General features: G+C 41.0%; 1 protein-coding gene across 1 annotated transcript in view; it reads left to right on the forward strand.

The window, feature by feature from the left end:
• Nucleotides 1-19,135, forward strand: part of GABRB3 (gamma-aminobutyric acid type A receptor subunit beta3) — a 298,494-nt gene that overhangs the window by 266,854 nt on the left and 12,505 nt on the right. The window contains exons 7-8 of the mRNA XM_040257053.1: nucleotides 8,688-8,840; nucleotides 15,204-15,448. Coding sequence (XP_040112987.1) covers nucleotides 8,688-8,840; nucleotides 15,204-15,448 — 398 coding nt within the window. The remainder of the gene's footprint in view (nucleotides 1-8,687; nucleotides 8,841-15,203; nucleotides 15,449-19,135) is intronic.

The following is a 19,135-nucleotide window of genomic DNA, read 5'->3' on the forward strand; positions in this document are numbered from 1 at the left end:
AGAAGGGATAGGCTCCAGTGTTCTTGGGCTTCCCTTGTGGCTCAGCTGGTAAAGAATCCACCTGCAATGTGGAAGACCTGGGTTTGATCCCTTGGTTGGGAAGATACCCTGGAGAAAAGAAAGGCTACCCACTCCTTATTCCGGCCTAGAGAATTCCATGGACTATACTATAGTCCGTGGGGTCACAAAGAGTCGGACACAGTTGACAGACTTTCAGTATGTTTGGTACCAGTAAAGTACATGTAGTACGTATTCTTTTTCTTATAACAGAGTTCTTAAGGTGCAATTTATATACCACAAAATTAACCATTTAAAGTATGTAATACAATTGTTTTTATTGTATTTACAATTTTGTAATCATGACGTTCTTCAAATCAGTTTCCAGATATTTTCATCACCCTCAAAGCTCTGTACTCAATAGCAGTCATTCTTCATTTCCCCTAACCTGCTTCCCCTAACCCTATGGGTAACCACTAATCTAATTGCTGTTGCAATAGGTTTGCCTATTCTGTACACTTCATGGAATGGAATCATACACCGTATGGTCCTTTGTGTCTGGCTTCTTTTACTCAGCATATTTTCAAGGTTCATCCATGTTGTGATATGTATCAGTACTTCACTCCTTTTTGTTGTTTGAACAATACAATGTTGTATTTGTTGCTGGAACAATACAATATTCCATTGTATGAATATATCATGGTTTGTTTAATCGTACATAAAGTTGATGAATGTTGGGCTATTTCCACCTTTTGGCTATCAGGAATAAAGCTGCTATGAACATTCATGCACAGGTTTTTCTGTGCATGTAAGTTTTCATTTGCATTATGTATGTACTTAGAATTGCAATTGTTGGGTCATATGATAACTATGTTTAACTTTTTGAGGAACTGCCAAACTGTCAAAGTAGCCATACCATTTAGGTTCCCTAGGCAATACATGATGGTTCTAATTTATCCACATTTTTGCCAATGCATATTATTGTCTGCCTTTATATATATACACCCATATATATATATAATTTTATTAATTTCCTTTTGGCTGTCCTGAGTCTTCCTTGCTGTGCAGGATTTTCTCTCCTTTGCAAGGCAGGCAGAGTCTGCTTTCTAGGTGTGGTGCACAGGCTTCTCACTGCTGCGCCCTCTCTTGTTGCAGAACACGGTCTCTGGGGTGCACAGGCTTCAGTACCTTCAGCACAAGGGCTCAGTAGCTAGCTGTGGCTCCTGTGGGTCTAAAGCACAGGCTCAGTAGTTGTGGTGCACAGGCTTAGCTGCTTCACAGCTTGTGGAATCTTCCTGGATCGGGGATCGAATCCATGTCACCTGCATTGGAAGGTGGATTTATTTATTTATTTTTTTTACCACCAAGCCACCAGGGAAGCCCTTATCTGTCTTTTTGATTGTAGTCATCCTAATAGTAAGAAATGGTATCTCATTGTGGTTCTGAGTTGCATTTCCCTAATGAGTAAGATATTGAGAAGCTTTTATTTGCTTACTGGACACTGGTCTTATCCTCTTTGGAGGAATATCTATTCAAGTCCTTTGCCCATTTTTAAATCGGGTTGTTTGTATTCTTTGTAAACCTTCTTTATACAGTCTAAATACAAGTTCCGCATCAGATATATGATTTGCAAATATTTTCTCTCATTCTGTGGATTTTATTTTCATTTTCTCAATAGTTCCCTCTGCAGAATAGTAGTTTGTAATCAATGGAGTAAAATTTATCTATGTTTTTCCTTTTTCACTCATGATATCCATGCCCTAATTTTACACACAGGGAAACTAAGGATCTGAAAGGACAACCAACTTCCTAAAGGAGTATCCCAAATAAACCCTGAGCCTCTCTCAGGCTTCTCTCAGATGCCCCTGCTCTTTGCTCCAGAGTCATAGGACAGAACATTCCAGCTTTGCTGTGGAGATCAGAAAGAGAATTATTGCCTGATTGAGAAAGTCTTTGAAAAAGTTTGTTTTTCCTCTTTCTCTAGTTCCTGTTTCATGTATTTACTTTCCTTTATGGAAGTTTTGAAAATATTTTAATTTAGGTGACTGATAAGGGTGGGGGGTGAGAAAATTAGGAACACCATTTTGAACTTTAGGTTGTATTATACAGTTAAAAAAAAGGGGAGATAAATGAATGAGAGAGCATCATAAAGACCCCAAGAGCATCCCTGAGCTCCCAGGCAAAGCATCACGCAGCTTTCTAGGCAGTCCTGGGAGAGCCCCTTTGGTGGCTGCCTTGGAAGGGGACAGGAATATGTAGGTAGGCCAACTCTGCTGCAGTTGCCAAAATATCAGCTTGTGACTTTATAGATACATTTGAGTGGTTCTTCCACTGGGCAAAGGTGACATGATACTCTGCATCCACATTTTTATGAGTTCTTCAGCAATACTAATGCCTTAGAAAGTTCTGTTAATTTAGGCTGGATGAGACATCCAGAGCCTTGTTTCTGGCACAGCTTTTAGTGCATCTGGGGAAAAAGGGTTGAGATCAGCATTTCAATAGATAGTCTTGCCAAGGAAGTCCTGAACTGGAACAATGCACTTGTGTTCAGGGACTCTCCCTTTGTTGGTTCAGCATCTACTTGGGAACCTAACCACATCTACCTTGCCACACAGGCTTTAGGGCTTCTGTGCCTTTCTGTTGTAATTTGTAAGCTTCTGTTGCTCTTTTGAAGGTTATATTTCAGTGCAACTGACTCACTACTTTCCCACTTTAAAATGATCAAGCCCGTTGTTACGATCATTTGAGGAATTTTCTCCACAGATGCAGCTACATCAGGATATCTGTTGTTTCAGTGTCAGGACCTTGTCCAACAGACTCTATGCATTCTTGAAGATGCCCACCAAATGGCAAAAGCCTTTGCCTAGGGAGGGTGTTCAGGACAGGGGACATGTGTACACCCATGGCTGATTCATGTCAATGTATGGCAAAAACCACCACAATATTGTAAAGTAATTAGCCTCCAATTAAAATAAATTAATTGATTAAAACAAAAAAATAGGCTTTGCCTAGAAGAATAGGTCTTGACATCTCTGAAGATTCTTGTGATTATGAACATTTTGAAGTCTCTATCTCATAGCATCGTGAAAGGCTTTTCTTCATTTGACTGTGTTGGACCCTTTACCTTGAAGGTTCTTATCCTCTGCCTATGAAGACTCTTATTCAACCAGGAGTATCTCAGTTCAGATACTGTGAAACCTTTCCTAAATCTTGAGCTCTAGAATACCCAGTGTAGGCCTTACCTCTGGTTTACAGAGGCCAGTTCTATATGGGTCTTTCTCTGACAGATTGGGAGCTAGGTGAGAGCATAGACCATCTTCTAATTCATCTTTATTGTTTCCTCCACTTAACATTCCCACCTGTGGGATTAAGAGATTGGGACTGCGGGATAGGACAGGTGGTGAATGCCTAAGAATTTTGTTAATTTGAAAGTGTATTTCATGTTTAAGAAACAGAATGTATTTACTATACAAATACCTAAGAAAATGGTATATTTTCTTAATTCTATGTTCTGTGTTAAAGATTATCTTGGTGAATACATAATTTTGAGATTTGAGTAGTATTTCCTTCCTCAAGGCCACTAATGACCCTCCAAATATTTGACTATGCTGTTATATCACTGGCCTCCATGTTGCCCAGGGTAAGTATTTTCAAAAGCGTACTTCATTGCATGAATCTCAGTATTTGCCTTGTAGGGGACAGTTTCTTTAAAGAAACTGTACTTTGGAAAATGTTAAGAAAGTTGACTCAGAAAATGGAAAATGGGGAATATGGTAGATTACATTGTCATTCAAAAAATATTTGCTGCCATTCCCTGGGAGAGGATGAACTTTTCTACCTTGGTGACATAAAGACTGACAATGAGACTTGCTCTGGAGAATGAGATGTGATGGGAAGTATGTGTGGCCCTTCTTCCACAGTGTCCCAGCTGCCTTCCAGATGGAGGAAGCTGAGTGGCTATGGAGCACAAGAAAGAAAAAACAAATAAATCTTTGTTGTAAAGTCACTGAGATTTAGGAGTCTTTTGCTACTACAGCATAAGCCAGTCTATCCTGATGGAATCGGATAACGCTCCGAGTAGAGTGGCTATAGTGAGAAATATCTGAAGCATAAAATAGCAAATGATTAGTAAAGGCATGAGATCACTACGAAATTGGAAATTAAGATCTGATATTGAAGGTACTTCAATATAAATGTTGAAGGTGGCCATAGGATTTCAAACCAAGATTTAATAAAATTACTATTTGAGTATTAAACTTATTAAATAAATCAAATATGCCTATTTTCATTCTTTTAGCACACTGATGCATTTGTTAATAACCAAAGATGCTTTAGACATTTAGCTAAGCATGACAGTATATGAAAACTGTCTCAGAAACTCTGCTTGGGTGTTTATTCATCTTACTAAGGAAGATCTTATCTTGGTAAATGATTATAATTTTAAAGAGGAAAGAAAATAGCTCAAGACGGTAATTACTTGCATTTGGAGGGAAAAAAGGATTTATGGGAGATGTAGCATTTGACCAAGGCCTTGAAGTATGGTTAAGGAAAGACATTTCTTAAGGGGAGAGCAAGGGGTGAAAATCAGCAGAGGCAAGAAATGTGTACAGTTATTTTGGGGCAATAAGGATACTTCTTGGCTAGAAAATGTTATGATTAATACAGAGGCATGGTGTAAAATAAAACTAATGTGAACTTGGGAAAACATTTTGGAGAAACTAAAACTCCCAGGTGACTGTTTTGGCCTTTATGGGAAGCAGCATAAGATGCTGAACATGTCATGACTCTGCTTTTGACACATGTGGAGAGCCCTTGGTGCCAGGGCCCCGGCGAGGCTCTGAGCTGGCTCGTCATATCCATAGCCACATAGACGTGGAATGTACTATCAAACAACAGAGTGTATCAGATCTATCAGTGGAAGCTTTATTTCACAAACGGTGTGGAAAACTTGGTTAGTTGTTTGTGGAACAGAATCCAATGTGCATGTTCACTTCATATCAAACCCTGAAATAATCAGCAACCCTCCAAATAGGGTTGTGGTCAGTTGTCTGTTGGGAACTCGTTTAAACCTAAAAACAGGTTTCAAAAACTACAGGGAAAAAACAAAATGGATAGACTCAACTATGTACAAAAATTTAGGTTTTTATATGTCCCTCACCCTACCCTATTACAAGTTTTTTAATAACTGGGAAAATGCTTCTAGAGAATATAAGCAAAGATTAGTATCAAAAGAATTTGAATGAATAGCTAAAAACAGAGGAACAAAAAATGAGAAAGATGAATGACTGGTATAATTAGATTATTTATAAGGTTAAATAGTTAATAGTTATAAGGTAAACTGGAAAAGTTCAGTGTCCATTTCAATCCCAAAGAAAGGCAATTTCAAAGAATGTTTAAACTACCACACAATTGCACTCATCTCACATGCTAGCAAAGTAATGCTCAAAATTCTCCAAGCCAGGCTTCAACAGTATGTGAACCGAGAAATTCCAGATGTTCAAGTTGGATTTAGAAAAGGCAGAGAAACCAGAGATCAAATTGCCAACATCCACTGGATCCTTGAAAAAGCAAGAGAGTTCCAGAAAAACATCTACTTCTGCTTTAACTACCCCAAAGCCTTTGACCATTTGGATCACAACAAACTAGAATTCTTAAAGAGATGGGAATACCAGACCACCTTACCTGCCTCCTGAGAAATCTCTATGCAGGTTAAGAAGCAACAGTTAGAACTGGACATGGAACAATGTTCTAGTTCTAAACTGGAAAAGGAGTATATCAAGGCTCTATACTGTCACCCTGCTTATTTAACTTATATGCAGAGTACATCATGCAAACTGCCAGTCTGGATGAAGCACAAGCTGGAATCAAGATTGTCAGGAGAAATATCAATAACCTCAGATATGCAGATGACACCACCGTTATGGCAGAAAGTGATGAAGAACTAAAGAGCCTCTTGATGAAAATGAAAGAAGAGAGTGAAAGAGCTGGCTTAAAACTCAACATTCAGAAAACTGAGATCATGGCATCTGGTCCCATTACTTCGTGACAAATAGATGGGGAAACAATGGAAACAGTGAGAGACTTTACTTTTTGGGGCTCCAAAATCACTGCGGAACGTGACTGCAAGCCATGAAATTAAAAGATGCTTGCTCCTCAGAAGCTTTGACCAACCTAGACAGCATATTAAAAAGCAGACATTACTTTGCCAACAAAGATACATCTAGTCAAAGCTATGGTTTTTCTAGTAGTCATGTATGGATGTGAGAGTTGGATCATATAAGAAAGCTGAGCAGCGAAGAATTGATGCTTTTGAACTGTGGTGTTGAAGAAGACTCTTGAGAATCCCTTGGATTGCAAGGAGATACAACCAGTCCATCCTAAAGAAAATCAGTCCTGAATGTTCGTTGGAAGGACTGATCTGAAGCTGAAGCTCCAATACTTTGGCCACCTGATACAAAGAACTGACTCATTGGAAAAGCCCCTGATGCTAGGAAAATTGAAGGCAGGAGGAGATGGGGATGACAGAGGATGAGATGGTTGGATGGCATCACTGATTCAATGAACATGAGTTTGAGCAAGCTCCAGGAGTTGGTGATGGACAGGGAAGCCTGGTGTGCTGCAGCCCATGGGGTCACAAAGAGTTGAACATGATTGAGTGACTCAACTAATAAGGTTAAAATCTGGGGGGAGGGAAGCATTAAGAAGTAATCAATTTAAAAATGTGATTTGACAGATTTTTCCCAAGGAAATTAGCAAAAGTAATTTTTTAAAATTATTGTGTAATATTGTTAAGGGGCTTCCCTAGTGGCTCACCAGTTAAGAATTCCCCTGTCAATGCAGGAGACATGGTTCAATCCCTGAATTGGGAAGGTCCCCTGGAGAAGAAAATGGCAACCCACTGCAATACTCTTGCTTGGGAAATCCCATAGGTAGAAGTGCCTGGTGGTTACCATCCATGGGGTCACAGTCAGTCATGATTTAGTGACTGAACAACATGTAATGCTGTTGTTTACAAAATGAGACAGGCACTTCTATAAAGTACTCATAGTGACATGTTCACTGGTATGGTTCCTTTGCAAAGTAATTTGGGACTATGTATCAAAAGCCTCCAGCATTGGCCTAATAATTCCTTTTTTGACACATTCATTCTAAGAAAATAATTTTAAGCATAATGAAAGGACTCGACTCAAAGGTATTCCTAAGAATATTACTTAAAATTTTGCAGCAATGGAAGTACCCTGAATTTATCACATTCAGGAAAATGTATTTATAAACTATAGAATATATGTGTATATATTTGATGGAAAATCAGGAAAAATTTAAAATTGTATATGTAAGTAATTTGTAATAAGGATGAAAATGTTTGTTACTGTGACAATACAATATATGCATTTGATCAGGGTTATATAAAAGAAACTATACACGTACACAAGAGATTGGAGAAAATTTTCAGAGTCAGCTTTTAAATGCTGTGTGTATTAGGCTATTTCTTTTCTCTTTTATATAATTTTGGCTGAAAATGTGATTAATGCTAAAGTAGAAGCCTGAAAATTAAAGTCTTTTATTTACTACATAGAAGAAATAGTCATATGAGTGAACCAGACTGGAAAAGGGATAGACTGTCATGACAAAACCCGAAAGGGATGTGAAGTCAAGTCAGGAAAATGCACATATTTGGAGGCAGGAGGGGAATGTGAGCCAGTCAGGCTTGGAGTAGGATGGAGACAAGAAATGCGAGGTCTCCTGAAACTTTGGGTGGATGAATCTCAGAAAGAGAGCACCACCCATCCATGAAGGCAGGAGGGGAAGAGGCAAGGAATCTGATGAGAAGGCTGGCCTTCCAGCAGCCTCAGTTGAGTCCAGAAAATTAAGAGCTGAGCGGTTTGAAACTGGTAAAGTAGATTGTTGAAATGGTCAGGAAGAAATGGAGACCACACATGCCTGCTCCCCAACGAAAAACCAAAATCAAACAGAAAAGGTAAATAAATATACAGGTGGCATAGCAGTGAGCTGCTTTCTCAGTCTGCCCTGGCAGTGGTGGTGGGGTTCACGACTGTCTAAGTGGAATGTACACATGAGGAGGTTAACACTGGGATTCACATGCAGGAAAGCAGACTGGATGCTTCTTCTCAGCCCTCTTTGATGCCTTTCCTGTGGTCAGGGCGGAGCATCTCAGAGCACGCTGCTACCTCTGTGCCTCTCATGCTCTGGGGGAGGGGGTCCCTGAGCTGTTCCAGGGGGTCCAGGGCCAGTGCCTCAGACATCTGCACTGTTGCTCTAGATGGGCTGACAGAGGAGGATTGATAGAAACCATTTTGCTCAGTAAAGCCTTGAGCCAAATCTCCCCTATTTACAGTGGAGGAGAAGGAGATTATTAGTTGAAAAATAAATAAGATAGTTGCCACTATTCCAAATTCTAAGCTAAAAACTTTCCCAGAGCTTCCTCAGGGACAGTTTTCAGCTGAGTATATAAGAGAAGAGTAGCCTCATCAAGACCTCATACGCAGACTGAAAATCATTCATCTCCCAAGTTCTCAATGGAACTTAGCTGGTGGAGGCAGGTTGCATGGTTGTGGACCACCCCTCCATTCTGGGCTTTTCAACTGCATGCTGTTGACCTGTGGAAGTCAAAGCAAACTCTTTGTCTTCTGTGTCTGATCTCCAGTGTAATCCCTGTCTGTTTACCGTAGGTGCCTACCCTCGGCTCTCACTGAGCTTTCGGTTGAAGAGAAACATTGGATACTTCATTCTCCAGACCTACATGCCCTCTATCCTAATTACAATTCTCTCATGGGTGTCCTTCTGGATCAATTATGATGCATCTGCGGCTAGAGTTGCCCTTGGTATGTGCTGTTTTTAAATGATACCTAAAATATAAAGTCACCGTATCATTACAATATGAAGGGAGTTCAAAGACAATAGTTCAACTACAATTTTGACATCATGACACCAGTCTTGCCCATATAGTCACTTTTTATCTTGAAATACTAATTTCATGCATGATTCCCTTGATGTGTTAACTTAATTATAAGGCTCAAATGTGAATTTTCATGCCCATGAAAGGGAAAATATGCTTGCCGAATATTTGCATAATAAAACTGTTTTTGACACTAATTTTAAAGCAAGGATTAACATCTTCTGTTCAAAATCAATCTATGGCCCAGAAAGGAGACTTGATTAATTGCACATTCTTTTTTAAGTCAGAAAAATAGCCAAACGTTATACCATATCATTGGAATTACACAAATTAATGAGTATTAAAATGTGATACTAGATTCTGAGTTGTTCTCAAGAGCTCTAGGAGCTCTGGTGATCTCTTCTGGCCACTGGTCTCTTAACAACTGGATTATTAGCTGATGTACAGTATATATTATGTGCTCCATTATGAGTTCTAATATTTTTTTATTATTAAGGGAAGGCTTATATTTTCAGAAACATTATTTTCTATTGAACTAATAATTATTATGAAACTACGTGGACCAAGTATTCATTTAAACACATTTTAGGTAAGAATAAAGCTGAAGAGCAATTGTCCAATTTATCCCTTATATGGGTAGGGTTGAGTTTAATTCCTGAGAGTGAGGTAATTAATAATACCTTTCAAAATTAATAGGAAAGAGTTAAAACAATTCTGCTTGTAAGCCTGCAGAAAAGCATAAGTATTCAGGAATCTGGTTGTCCCTCTTTCTTACTTTTTCTTTTTACTGTCTCTTCCCAGAAATTTAAGTTGCTTAGCACCTTGCTTCCAAGAGAATGTGTGTACATGTGCATAAGTGGATATCTGGCTTAGACCCACAGACAAGTGACTCACATTGATTCAAGATTAGATTTTTTTTCTTATGAAATAACATGTAACAGAGAGTTAAGAAACTTAAGTAACTATTTCTAAAGTGTTAGGTGAATGTAAAGACACTTAGAGAAGAATAAAGTATCAAAAAATGAAAAGTTTTGTAGTAACTGTGAATCTATTTCTGATGGGTTTGTATGGATTACCTGGTGGCTCAGCAGTAAAGAATCAGCCTACAGTGCAGGAAATGCAGGTTCAGTTCCTGGCTTGGGAAGATCCCCTGGAGAAGGGAATGTCTATCCACTCCAATATTCTTGCCGAGAAAAATCCCATGGACAGAGTAGCCTGGCAAGCTACAGTCCGTGGGGTCACAAAGAATCAGACACGACTGAGTGTGCGCACGCACATTGGTAAGGGAAAAATATCTTGAAAATATCTTCAGGATTTTTACTGCTTGCAGAGGTTACCCTGTAACATCAATCCTTTCTGTGAAAGGCAAAGTCACTCAGTCATGTCCTTTCTGTAGCTTTTGCCTTTTTCATTAATGTTACTAGATTGCTCTTCGTTAAGCTAATTTCTCTTATCACCTGAAGAATTTAAAGTGAATTTGTAGGGGCAGATCCAAATTTGGGGAGCTGTTAGCTTATTAAACTTCAGAAGCACTCTTTAAGAAAAAGAATATAAAATATACAAATACAGAGTTCCCAGAACCCCTCCCAAGGCTGTAGGAAGCCTGTGCTAGAGATCAGAAGCTGCGGCTTCCTGAGCTTCCAGGGAATCTGCCTCAGAAAATCTGTCATTTTTTGCGAAAATCAGAGAGATATGAGTACCAAAGAACCAGAATTATCAGACACCATCAGAAGTGAGGTGTATTGAAAATGCAAATTCCTCAATTTTCTATATGTATGTATGTTAGTTGTTGCAATTGTGTCCAACTCTTTGTGACCCCCTGGACTGTAGCCCTCCAGGGTCCTCTGTCCATGAGATTCTCCAGACAAGAATGCTGAAATAGGTTGCCACGTTCTAATCCAGAGGATCTTCCCCACCGAGGGATCGAACCTGAGTCTCTTACATCTCCTGCATTGGCGGGTGGGTTCTTTACCACGAGCGTCACCTGGGAAGCCCTCTCAATTTTCCAGATGATACAAATTCTATAGCTCCTAAATGGTAAATATCATCTTCCTCAACATTAAATAAATAGTCTACCTGGAGTGGGTTAGAGTGGACATAGCCTCATTACAGTGTATGAAAGCAGACTCCACTTTTTCTTGACAACCGGCATTGTTGCTATAAACCTCAGTCATGTTTCTGTGGGTTTGGGGGACAGAGGAGTGGTCTGCCCAGACTTGCTAAGGTGTTACCACTGGAGATGTGCTGGGTCCTGGTGAATATCAGAAGTCCGGGAGCCAGGCATGAAAGGCAGAATTGAAGGCATTTGTTAGTGTCAGGTGGACTTGAGTTTAGAGGTCCCGAAGGCAACTGTGGTCTCCAGGCTTCAGCGTCTGGCCCAGTAGACATCTGGCAGGTCCAGCTCTGAGCATGGGACTCCTTCTGCCCCATGGCCTCTCCTTCTGTCCCAGCTCCTGCATACATAAGACACAGTCTTTGAGCCTGGGTCTGCAGGAGGTAGACAGTGACAGCACAGCAACTCCGTTTGTCTAAGGAAAAGTGTATCATCAGCTTATGAACTCTGAATAACACCAAGAACAGTAATCATGCTTCAACTTAGCAAATACTCAGGTGCCAATTTCTGTGCAAGCCCGTGAACATGGTTATCTGACCCACGATACAGAAGATACACAGCGCAATGGGCAGTGTTCCCATTTTACAAAGAAGGGCGTGAAGTACAGAAAAGCTATACAACTGGTCATATAATATTGAGTGTCCCAAGAAAGATTTTAAACCAGTTGGTCTGACTCCAAAGCTCTTAACCACTACAGGTGATTTCTACAGTGTCAATAGACAGTGTACAGCAGAGTTCTTTGGCCTATTACATTGTAAAAATAATGGATGTTTTTAAAAGCTCAGGCAAAACCAATAAATAAATAAATATTAAAAAAATTAAAAGCTCAGCAAGAATTATTTTTAATCATTCTTATTGAGGGATCTCTCAAAACCTTTAAGATGCTAATGTGTTCAGTGCCTCTTGGAGAGGATAGCACCATGGTATGGGGACTTTTGGGGAACAACACAACCTCGCCCACTCCACATGTCCTGTCATACACTACATCCTTTGAAATGCTCAGAGTGCTGTTTGCCTTCATCCTGAATGGCTGCATGGTGGTGAGTGCTCCCTGCTTCTAGATGAGGTGCAGGTCTGTGTGCAGCGATGCTCGGTGAAGACCTTGACACACGCCTCTGGCTCAGGGCACTATTGAATCTGGAGTCGTCAGGGACTGTCTCTCTACTTGAAAGGAAATGCTGATTCTTCACCCACCTGAGCTGCACAGATGTTCTTGTGCTTTAGGATCTTATGCCTCTGCTGCTGAGTGCTGACACCCACATCTATTAAACTGTTAGTGCTAGAAGCCACCAGACTACAACGTTGGGAGTTGTAACTACATGGTCTTCCTCAAAACTATTGGTCTTTCTGGAAGTGAAAATTTATATTGAAATAATTTAGGCCACATGATTTGGGTCACAAAGGAGAAAAATGACATATCTTTAGATCAAATGATATAAATTACATTTTAATTTCATAATCATCTTTATAAATGCAGTTTTCAAATATATTTTGTTAACATACTATTAATGAAAAATAGTTTGAGACTAATAATTATCAAGACTTAACGTCTTGGTAAATGTATGAAGAACAGAAAAAGCATCACTCAGCCATCTCCCATTCTGCCATTGGATGGAATTCACTTAGAGAGTTTAAGTTCAGGGTGAGGCTGCCAGGAATTGGGTCTCCCACCAAGAAACTGGAGGCTACCACAAAATATATTTTTCTGTGATGCTGATAATGATAACATTTGCTGTTGTGAGTGTTAACAATACCAGTTACTGGTAGTCTATCACCATGGTGTTTACATTTCACAGCAGCTTTAGACAACAGTTGTGGACCCATCAAGCTCACTCAAGTCCTACCGCTGGGACATGGTAGAGCTGGGCTGGTAGCCCAGGACCACATGGTTCTACTACTCAGGCCGTGAACCATTGTGTCTACCACTGTCCACAGTTATCTTGATGGGAAGGAAAACAGTACAAGGAATTAGAGACTGAGTAGCCTTTCAGTCTAAGAGGTCATGTGAGCCCAAAGTGGAAAGCCAAGAAGCACTCACCACGAAATGTTACTCTTGAGGGGTCCTGAAGCCAGAGCTGAGGGCCTGAAGCTAGCATCCTTGTCCCCTTTCAGCTTTGCCAGGCTATGTGCTCTTGACATGTGCTGGCCCTCCCTGTGTTCTGTTCCTTTAGACCATCTTCTAGGGATATCTACTGAGGCCTGTGTTGATACATATCCACTCAGAGCAGTCATCTGGAGAGCCAAAGCAATGACTAAAGCAGAGAACTTTTCAAAGTCCATTTGGAAGGAAAAAAACAAGTTATGGCAGCAGCATTCCAAAATTTTGGATAATAGTGAGAACACCTGATTTTGTAGCATCTACATGGGGTTTTGCACTTCTTTGTAAATTATACCACTGTAATTATACCACTGCCATTTTCAAATTTTAAAAGTCCCCAGGTGCACATGAATTTTATGTTAGAGAAGTCTTAAAATATTCTGACATCTTTGATTTCCACACATTCATCGACAGACCTGGTTCGTAGTCAGACATGAAAATAGATCCTCTGCTCCTTTGTTCCCTCGTCTCCTCCTACCGGCAGCTCAGCACATGTGGACAGAAGTCTGGGCTCACTTCTCCAGGAGGTCCTGAGCGAGGGGAGCCCTGGGCTCTGGTGCTCCTCCAGGAATGGGATGGGAATGAGGAGGGCATCAGATTAAGATACTTAACAACCCTAGCCCCTCACTCCGGAAGTTGTGTGGGGCTCCAGGGGGTTCAGAGACGAGGTCTAGTGAGCCTGTATGTCCGGCCTCTCAGGCTTACCCCACCTGCCGGCCTGGGGAATATCCCTGGTTTTCTGAGTGACTGCAGCTGAAGAACCATGGCTGAAGTTCTCACCTGGAAGATTTCCTTCTTGAGAGGAGTCCTCACATAGCCACGACCCTCTTTCAGGTCCCAGAAGACACAGGAGTAGTCACATGCGGTAGCATCAGTCTCATGGATAGAAAAGAGCTGGCTCTTTGGAACTGCCTTGCTTTTTTGAGACTTCTTAATATTTCAAAAGTTCCTGTCTCAGAGAGAGCAAGTCAGCAGCAGTAACAGCTGCCACTGAGAAGTGAGTGGTGCGGTTCCTTCCCTCATATGTGGCCTCACTCAGCTCAGTGACCTCTGGTCATATCAGGGGCCACCGAGTCTCCTGCCCTCTGTGGCTTCAGGTCATCCTGTATGGAATCTTTGTACACCAAGAACATGCCCATTGCGATGGGAGAATTACAGAATATGGTCCTTGCATGTTTTTAGAGACAAAACATAGCTCCCTGAGGGGAAAAATGACATTATTCACCTAACATTATTCATACTAACTAAAGAATTCAAAACAATGACATTGAAAAAAAAAGAGAGAGCAGATCACTTGCTCCAGAGCATGGTAAGATGCTATACTTTAAATAAAATCATCAGCCTTTGCCTGAAACCACCATGTCCTGAGGCAGCTTTGTAACCTTGTTCTTAGCTGAGGGGGGAACTTCACTCAAACATTCCCTGTCTTTGCACTCAGGGCTGGATCCTGTCCTTAGTAGCTTTAAGTCATTGACCCCTTCCCCTTGTGGAGAAAGAAATGGCAACCCACTCCAGTATTCTTGCCTGGAGAATCCCATGGATGGAGGAGCGTAGCAAGCTACAGTCCATGGGGTCACAAAGACTTGGACATGACTGAGCAACTTCACTTTCACTTTCACTTCCTTACCCTTCCTCTAAGGCCTTATGGTAAGAATTGTTTTCTTCACTAGTGGCCACAAATAACAGTCTTAGATTCTCTATAGATTCATTCTTCTTCCTGGAAGCTTCTCATCCAGACACTTAGTGTTTTATGATAAATTCTGGGTTTGTTTTCATTTCTTCCAGCTTTCAGGCAGGGCAACCTCTGCTTTGCCCCTGCACCTCTCCAACCACCTGTGGGTCAGGTGGGATGGGAGGTGCCTCCCAGGTGGGGTAGGGGAAGAGGTGTCAGCTCCCTAGCCTGAGTGACCTGCTGCCCAAACCATGTTTTGTATTTTTTTTGCATTTAGATCACCCAATAGTTTTCAATCGCTTGTTTCCTACTGCTTCAAGCTGTTTGAGAAAGTAAAGCAGGAAATTGAGGAGTGAGGAGCTAAGCAGCGGACCAGCAGCCTCTCACGCTCGCGTTTCTCTTTCAGGGATCACCACCGTGCTGACCATGACAACCATCAACACGCACCTTCGGGAGACGTTGCCCAAAATCCCCTACGTCAAAGCCATTGACATGTACCTCATGGGCTGCTTTGTCTTTGTGTTTCTGGCCCTACTGGAGTATGCCTTTGTCAACTACATTTTCTTTGGAAGAGGTCCTCAAAGGCAGAAGAAACTTGCAGAAAAGAACGCCAAGGCGAAGAATGACCGCTCAAAGGGTGACAGCAACCGGGTAGGCCACCCCGCCCCACCCCATCCCCCACAGCCCTTGCCTTTCCCAGACTCCCTGCCCTGCAGCATCATGACCTTTGAGTAGGAGTGATGTGGGCTTGTTGACCATAGCTTAAAATGTGGCCTCTGCAAGTCACTGAGTTTTATTGAAAAGCACATTTGGTGCAAAAGTTGGAGAAGCCCAAAACTTACCAGTTTAATATGAAAAGAAAATGAAAGAACAGAATGAATGAAATTCTGGCATGTGGGGCCCAAATTTGACAGGCAAAAACATTTTCCAGAATGTTGCAATTTTCCTTCAGTGGTCAAATTACAAATGTGATAGCCAGCATAGCACTGTTCTTCACATGGCATGGACAGCCCTCTCTGTCATCTGCCCTGGTTCAAGGTCTCTAGTGAGGGCAGGAGCTGTGTGCTGTCCCAGGGCTCTCATGGATCTACCCTGGCCAGGCCTTGCTGGCTGTGTTCTGCAAAATGCCAGGCAGGCAGCCATGGGCAACAGTGGCCAAGCTGGGAGCTGCTCTAGACCCATGGACTCTGAACCCAGAAGTTCAGTTCAGCCTCTCAGTAATGTCCAACTCTTTGTAACCCCATGGACTGCAGCATGACAGACTTCCTGTCCATCACCAACACCCAGAGCTTGCTAAAACTCATGTCCATCGAGTCAGTGATGCCATCCACCATTTCACCCTGTATCATCCCCTTCTCCACCTGCCTTCAATCCCTCCCAGCATCAGGGTCTTTTCCAATGAGTCAGTTCGTCGCATCAGGTGGCCAAAGTATTGGAGTTTCAGCTTCAGCATCAGTCCTTCTAATGAATATTCACGACTGATTTCCATTAGGATAGACTGGTTGGATCTCCTTGCAGTCCAAGGGACTCTCAAGAGTCTTCTCCAACACCACAGTTCAAAAGCGTCAATTCTTTGGTGCTCAGCCTTCCTTACAGTCCAACTCTCACATCCATACATGACCACTGGAAAAAACATAGCTTTGACTAGATGGACTTTTGTCAGCAAAGTAATGTCTCTGCTTTTTAATATTCTGTCTAAGTTGGTCATAGTTTTTCTTACAAGGAGCAAGCCTCTTTTAATGTCATGGCTACAGTTACAATCCACAGTGATTTATGAGCCCCCCAAAATAAAATCTCTTGTTTCCATTGTTTCCCTGTCTATGCCATGAAGTGATGGGACCAGATGCCATGATCTTGGTTTTCTGAATTTTGACTTTTAAGCCAGCTTTTTCACTCTTCTCTCTCACTTTCATCATAAGGCTCTTTAGTTCTTTGCTTTCTGCCGTATCAGGGTGGTGTCATCTTCGTATCTAAGGTTATTGATATTTCTCCCAGCAATCTTGATTCCAGCTTGTGCTTCGTCTAGCCCAGGGTTTCTCATGATGTACACTGTGTATAAGTTAAATAAGCAGGGTGACAATATACAGCTGTGACATACTCTTTTCCCAATTTTGAATCAGTCTGTTGTTCCATGTCCAGTTCTAACTGTTGCTTCTTGACCTGCCTACAGATTTCTCAGGAGGCAGGTAAGGTGGTCTGATATTCCTCTCTCTTTTTTTTTTTTTTTTTTTTGATAGAGGAATAGGTTTCTTTTATTTCATGTAGGCAAAGGGAGGAAAAAAAATAGAAATGCCAAATTAATATGCAGATATTTATATAATGAAGACATTCACACTTAACTGTATACTTTGGTTGAAAGCTCTAGTTTTACCTCGGTTTTCTTCTAGTCATCTTCATTGGTGTTTTAACTGAAGATGGGAACTTCGTATATTCAGGTTTTGTCACCGCAAAGCATTCCATACACCAAATAACATTTTTCCAAAGTCCCATATGATTCAGGTTAACAGATGCCAGATACACAGTCCATTTAAAACCAAACACATTGCTACTAGTGTTATGATGATTCTATTCCCATTACTCTGCATATGATATATTATAACAGGCTGGACTGATTTATTTGACCTCTTGTCAGATATTTGTTTATTGACTGAAATCTACATGGCATTTTTTCCCTGTGGGGATTTGGCTAGTGTATAAAAGCAACATGCCAACTACATATTTTACTGTTTTGATCTTTCCAGCTGCTTTCTTGATGGACAGTCTGTTCCTGATTTTTGTTGTTGCTTTGCAGTCAGCCTGGGAAGAAGGGAATATCCACATTTTAGCTCCCAATGTGAGGATACTTTTTCAGGAATAGCAACTCTTCTGATCCATATTTTGTAATGTAATGTGTTATTTTAGTAATCCAGACAGATATCTCTCTTGAAGAATTTTCCACATTTTGTTGTGATCCACATAGTCAAAGGCTTTAGCATAGTCAATAAAGCAGAAATAGATGGTTTTCTGGAACTATTCTTGCTTTTTCAATGATCCAACGGATGTTGGCATTTTGATCTCTGGTTCCTCTGCCTTTTCTAAGGCTAGCTTGAACATCTGGAAGTTCTCCATTCATGTACTGTTGAAGCCTAGCTTGGAGAATTTTGAACATTACTTTGCTAGCTTGTGAGATGAGTGCAATTGTGCAGTACTTTGAGCATTCCTTGGCATTGCCTTTGGGATTGGCATGAAAACTGACCTTTTCCAGTCCTGTGGCCACTGCTGAGTTTTTCAAATTTGCTGGCATACTGAGTGTAGCACTTTCACAGCGTTATCTTTTAGGATTTGAAATAGCTCATCTGGAATTCCATCACCTCCACTAGCTTTGTTCGTAGTGATGCTTCTTCCTAACGCCCACTTGGCTTTGCATTCCATGATGTCTGGCTCTACGTGAGTGATCACACCATTGTGATTATCTGGGTCATGAAGATCTTTTTTGTATAGCTCTTCTTTGTATTCTTGGCACCTCTTCTTAATATCTTCTGCTTCTGTTACATCCATACCGTTCCTGTTCTTTATTGTGCCCATATGTGCATGAAATGTTCGCTTGATATCTCTAATTTTCATGAAGAGATCTCTAGCCTTTCCCATTCTAACGTTTTCCTCTATTTCTTTGCTTTGATCACTGAGGAAGGCTTTCTTATCTCTCCTTTGTATTCTTTGGAACTCTGCATTCAAATGGGTGTATTTTTCCTTTTCTCCTTTGCCTTTCACGTCATTTCTTTTCTCAGCTATTTGTAAGGCCTCCTCAGACAACCATTTTGCCTTTTTGCATTTCTTTTTCTTGGGAATTGTCTTGATCACTGCCTCTTGTACAATGTCACAAACCTCAATCGATCGTTCTTTAGGCACTCTGTCTATCAGATCTAATCTTTGAATCTGTTTGTCACTTCCACTGTGTAATCGTAAGGGACATGGTTTAGGTCACACCTGGATGGTCTGGTGGTCTGTCCACTGTGTGATCGTAAGACACATGGCGTAGGTCACACCTGGATGGTCTAGTGGTCTGTACACTGTGTGATCGTAAGGGACATGATTTAGGTCACACCTGGACGGTCTAGTGGTCTGAACCCAGAAAGAGGGCACCAAGCAGTTTCTTCTGCAAGCTGCCTCATCTCACTCTTATTTATTTCCAATTACAAACTTTGCAATTAGATGTCATTTCCATTTATTTTATTAATAAAAACCATATGTCATTACAATTATAAATGCTATTTTAGTGAAAGCACACTGTTGTCTCTATGTAAAACTTTGTCTTTATCTTTTACCTGTTGCATCACTTCAAGTCTTCAAAAATGTACC

This window comes from Oryx dammah, unplaced genomic scaffold (assembly GCF_014754425.2).
Source record: "Oryx dammah isolate SB20612 unplaced genomic scaffold, SCBI_Odam_1.1 HiC_scaffold_16, whole genome shotgun sequence".
NCBI classification, from domain to species: Eukaryota; Metazoa; Chordata; class Mammalia; order Artiodactyla; family Bovidae; genus Oryx; species Oryx dammah.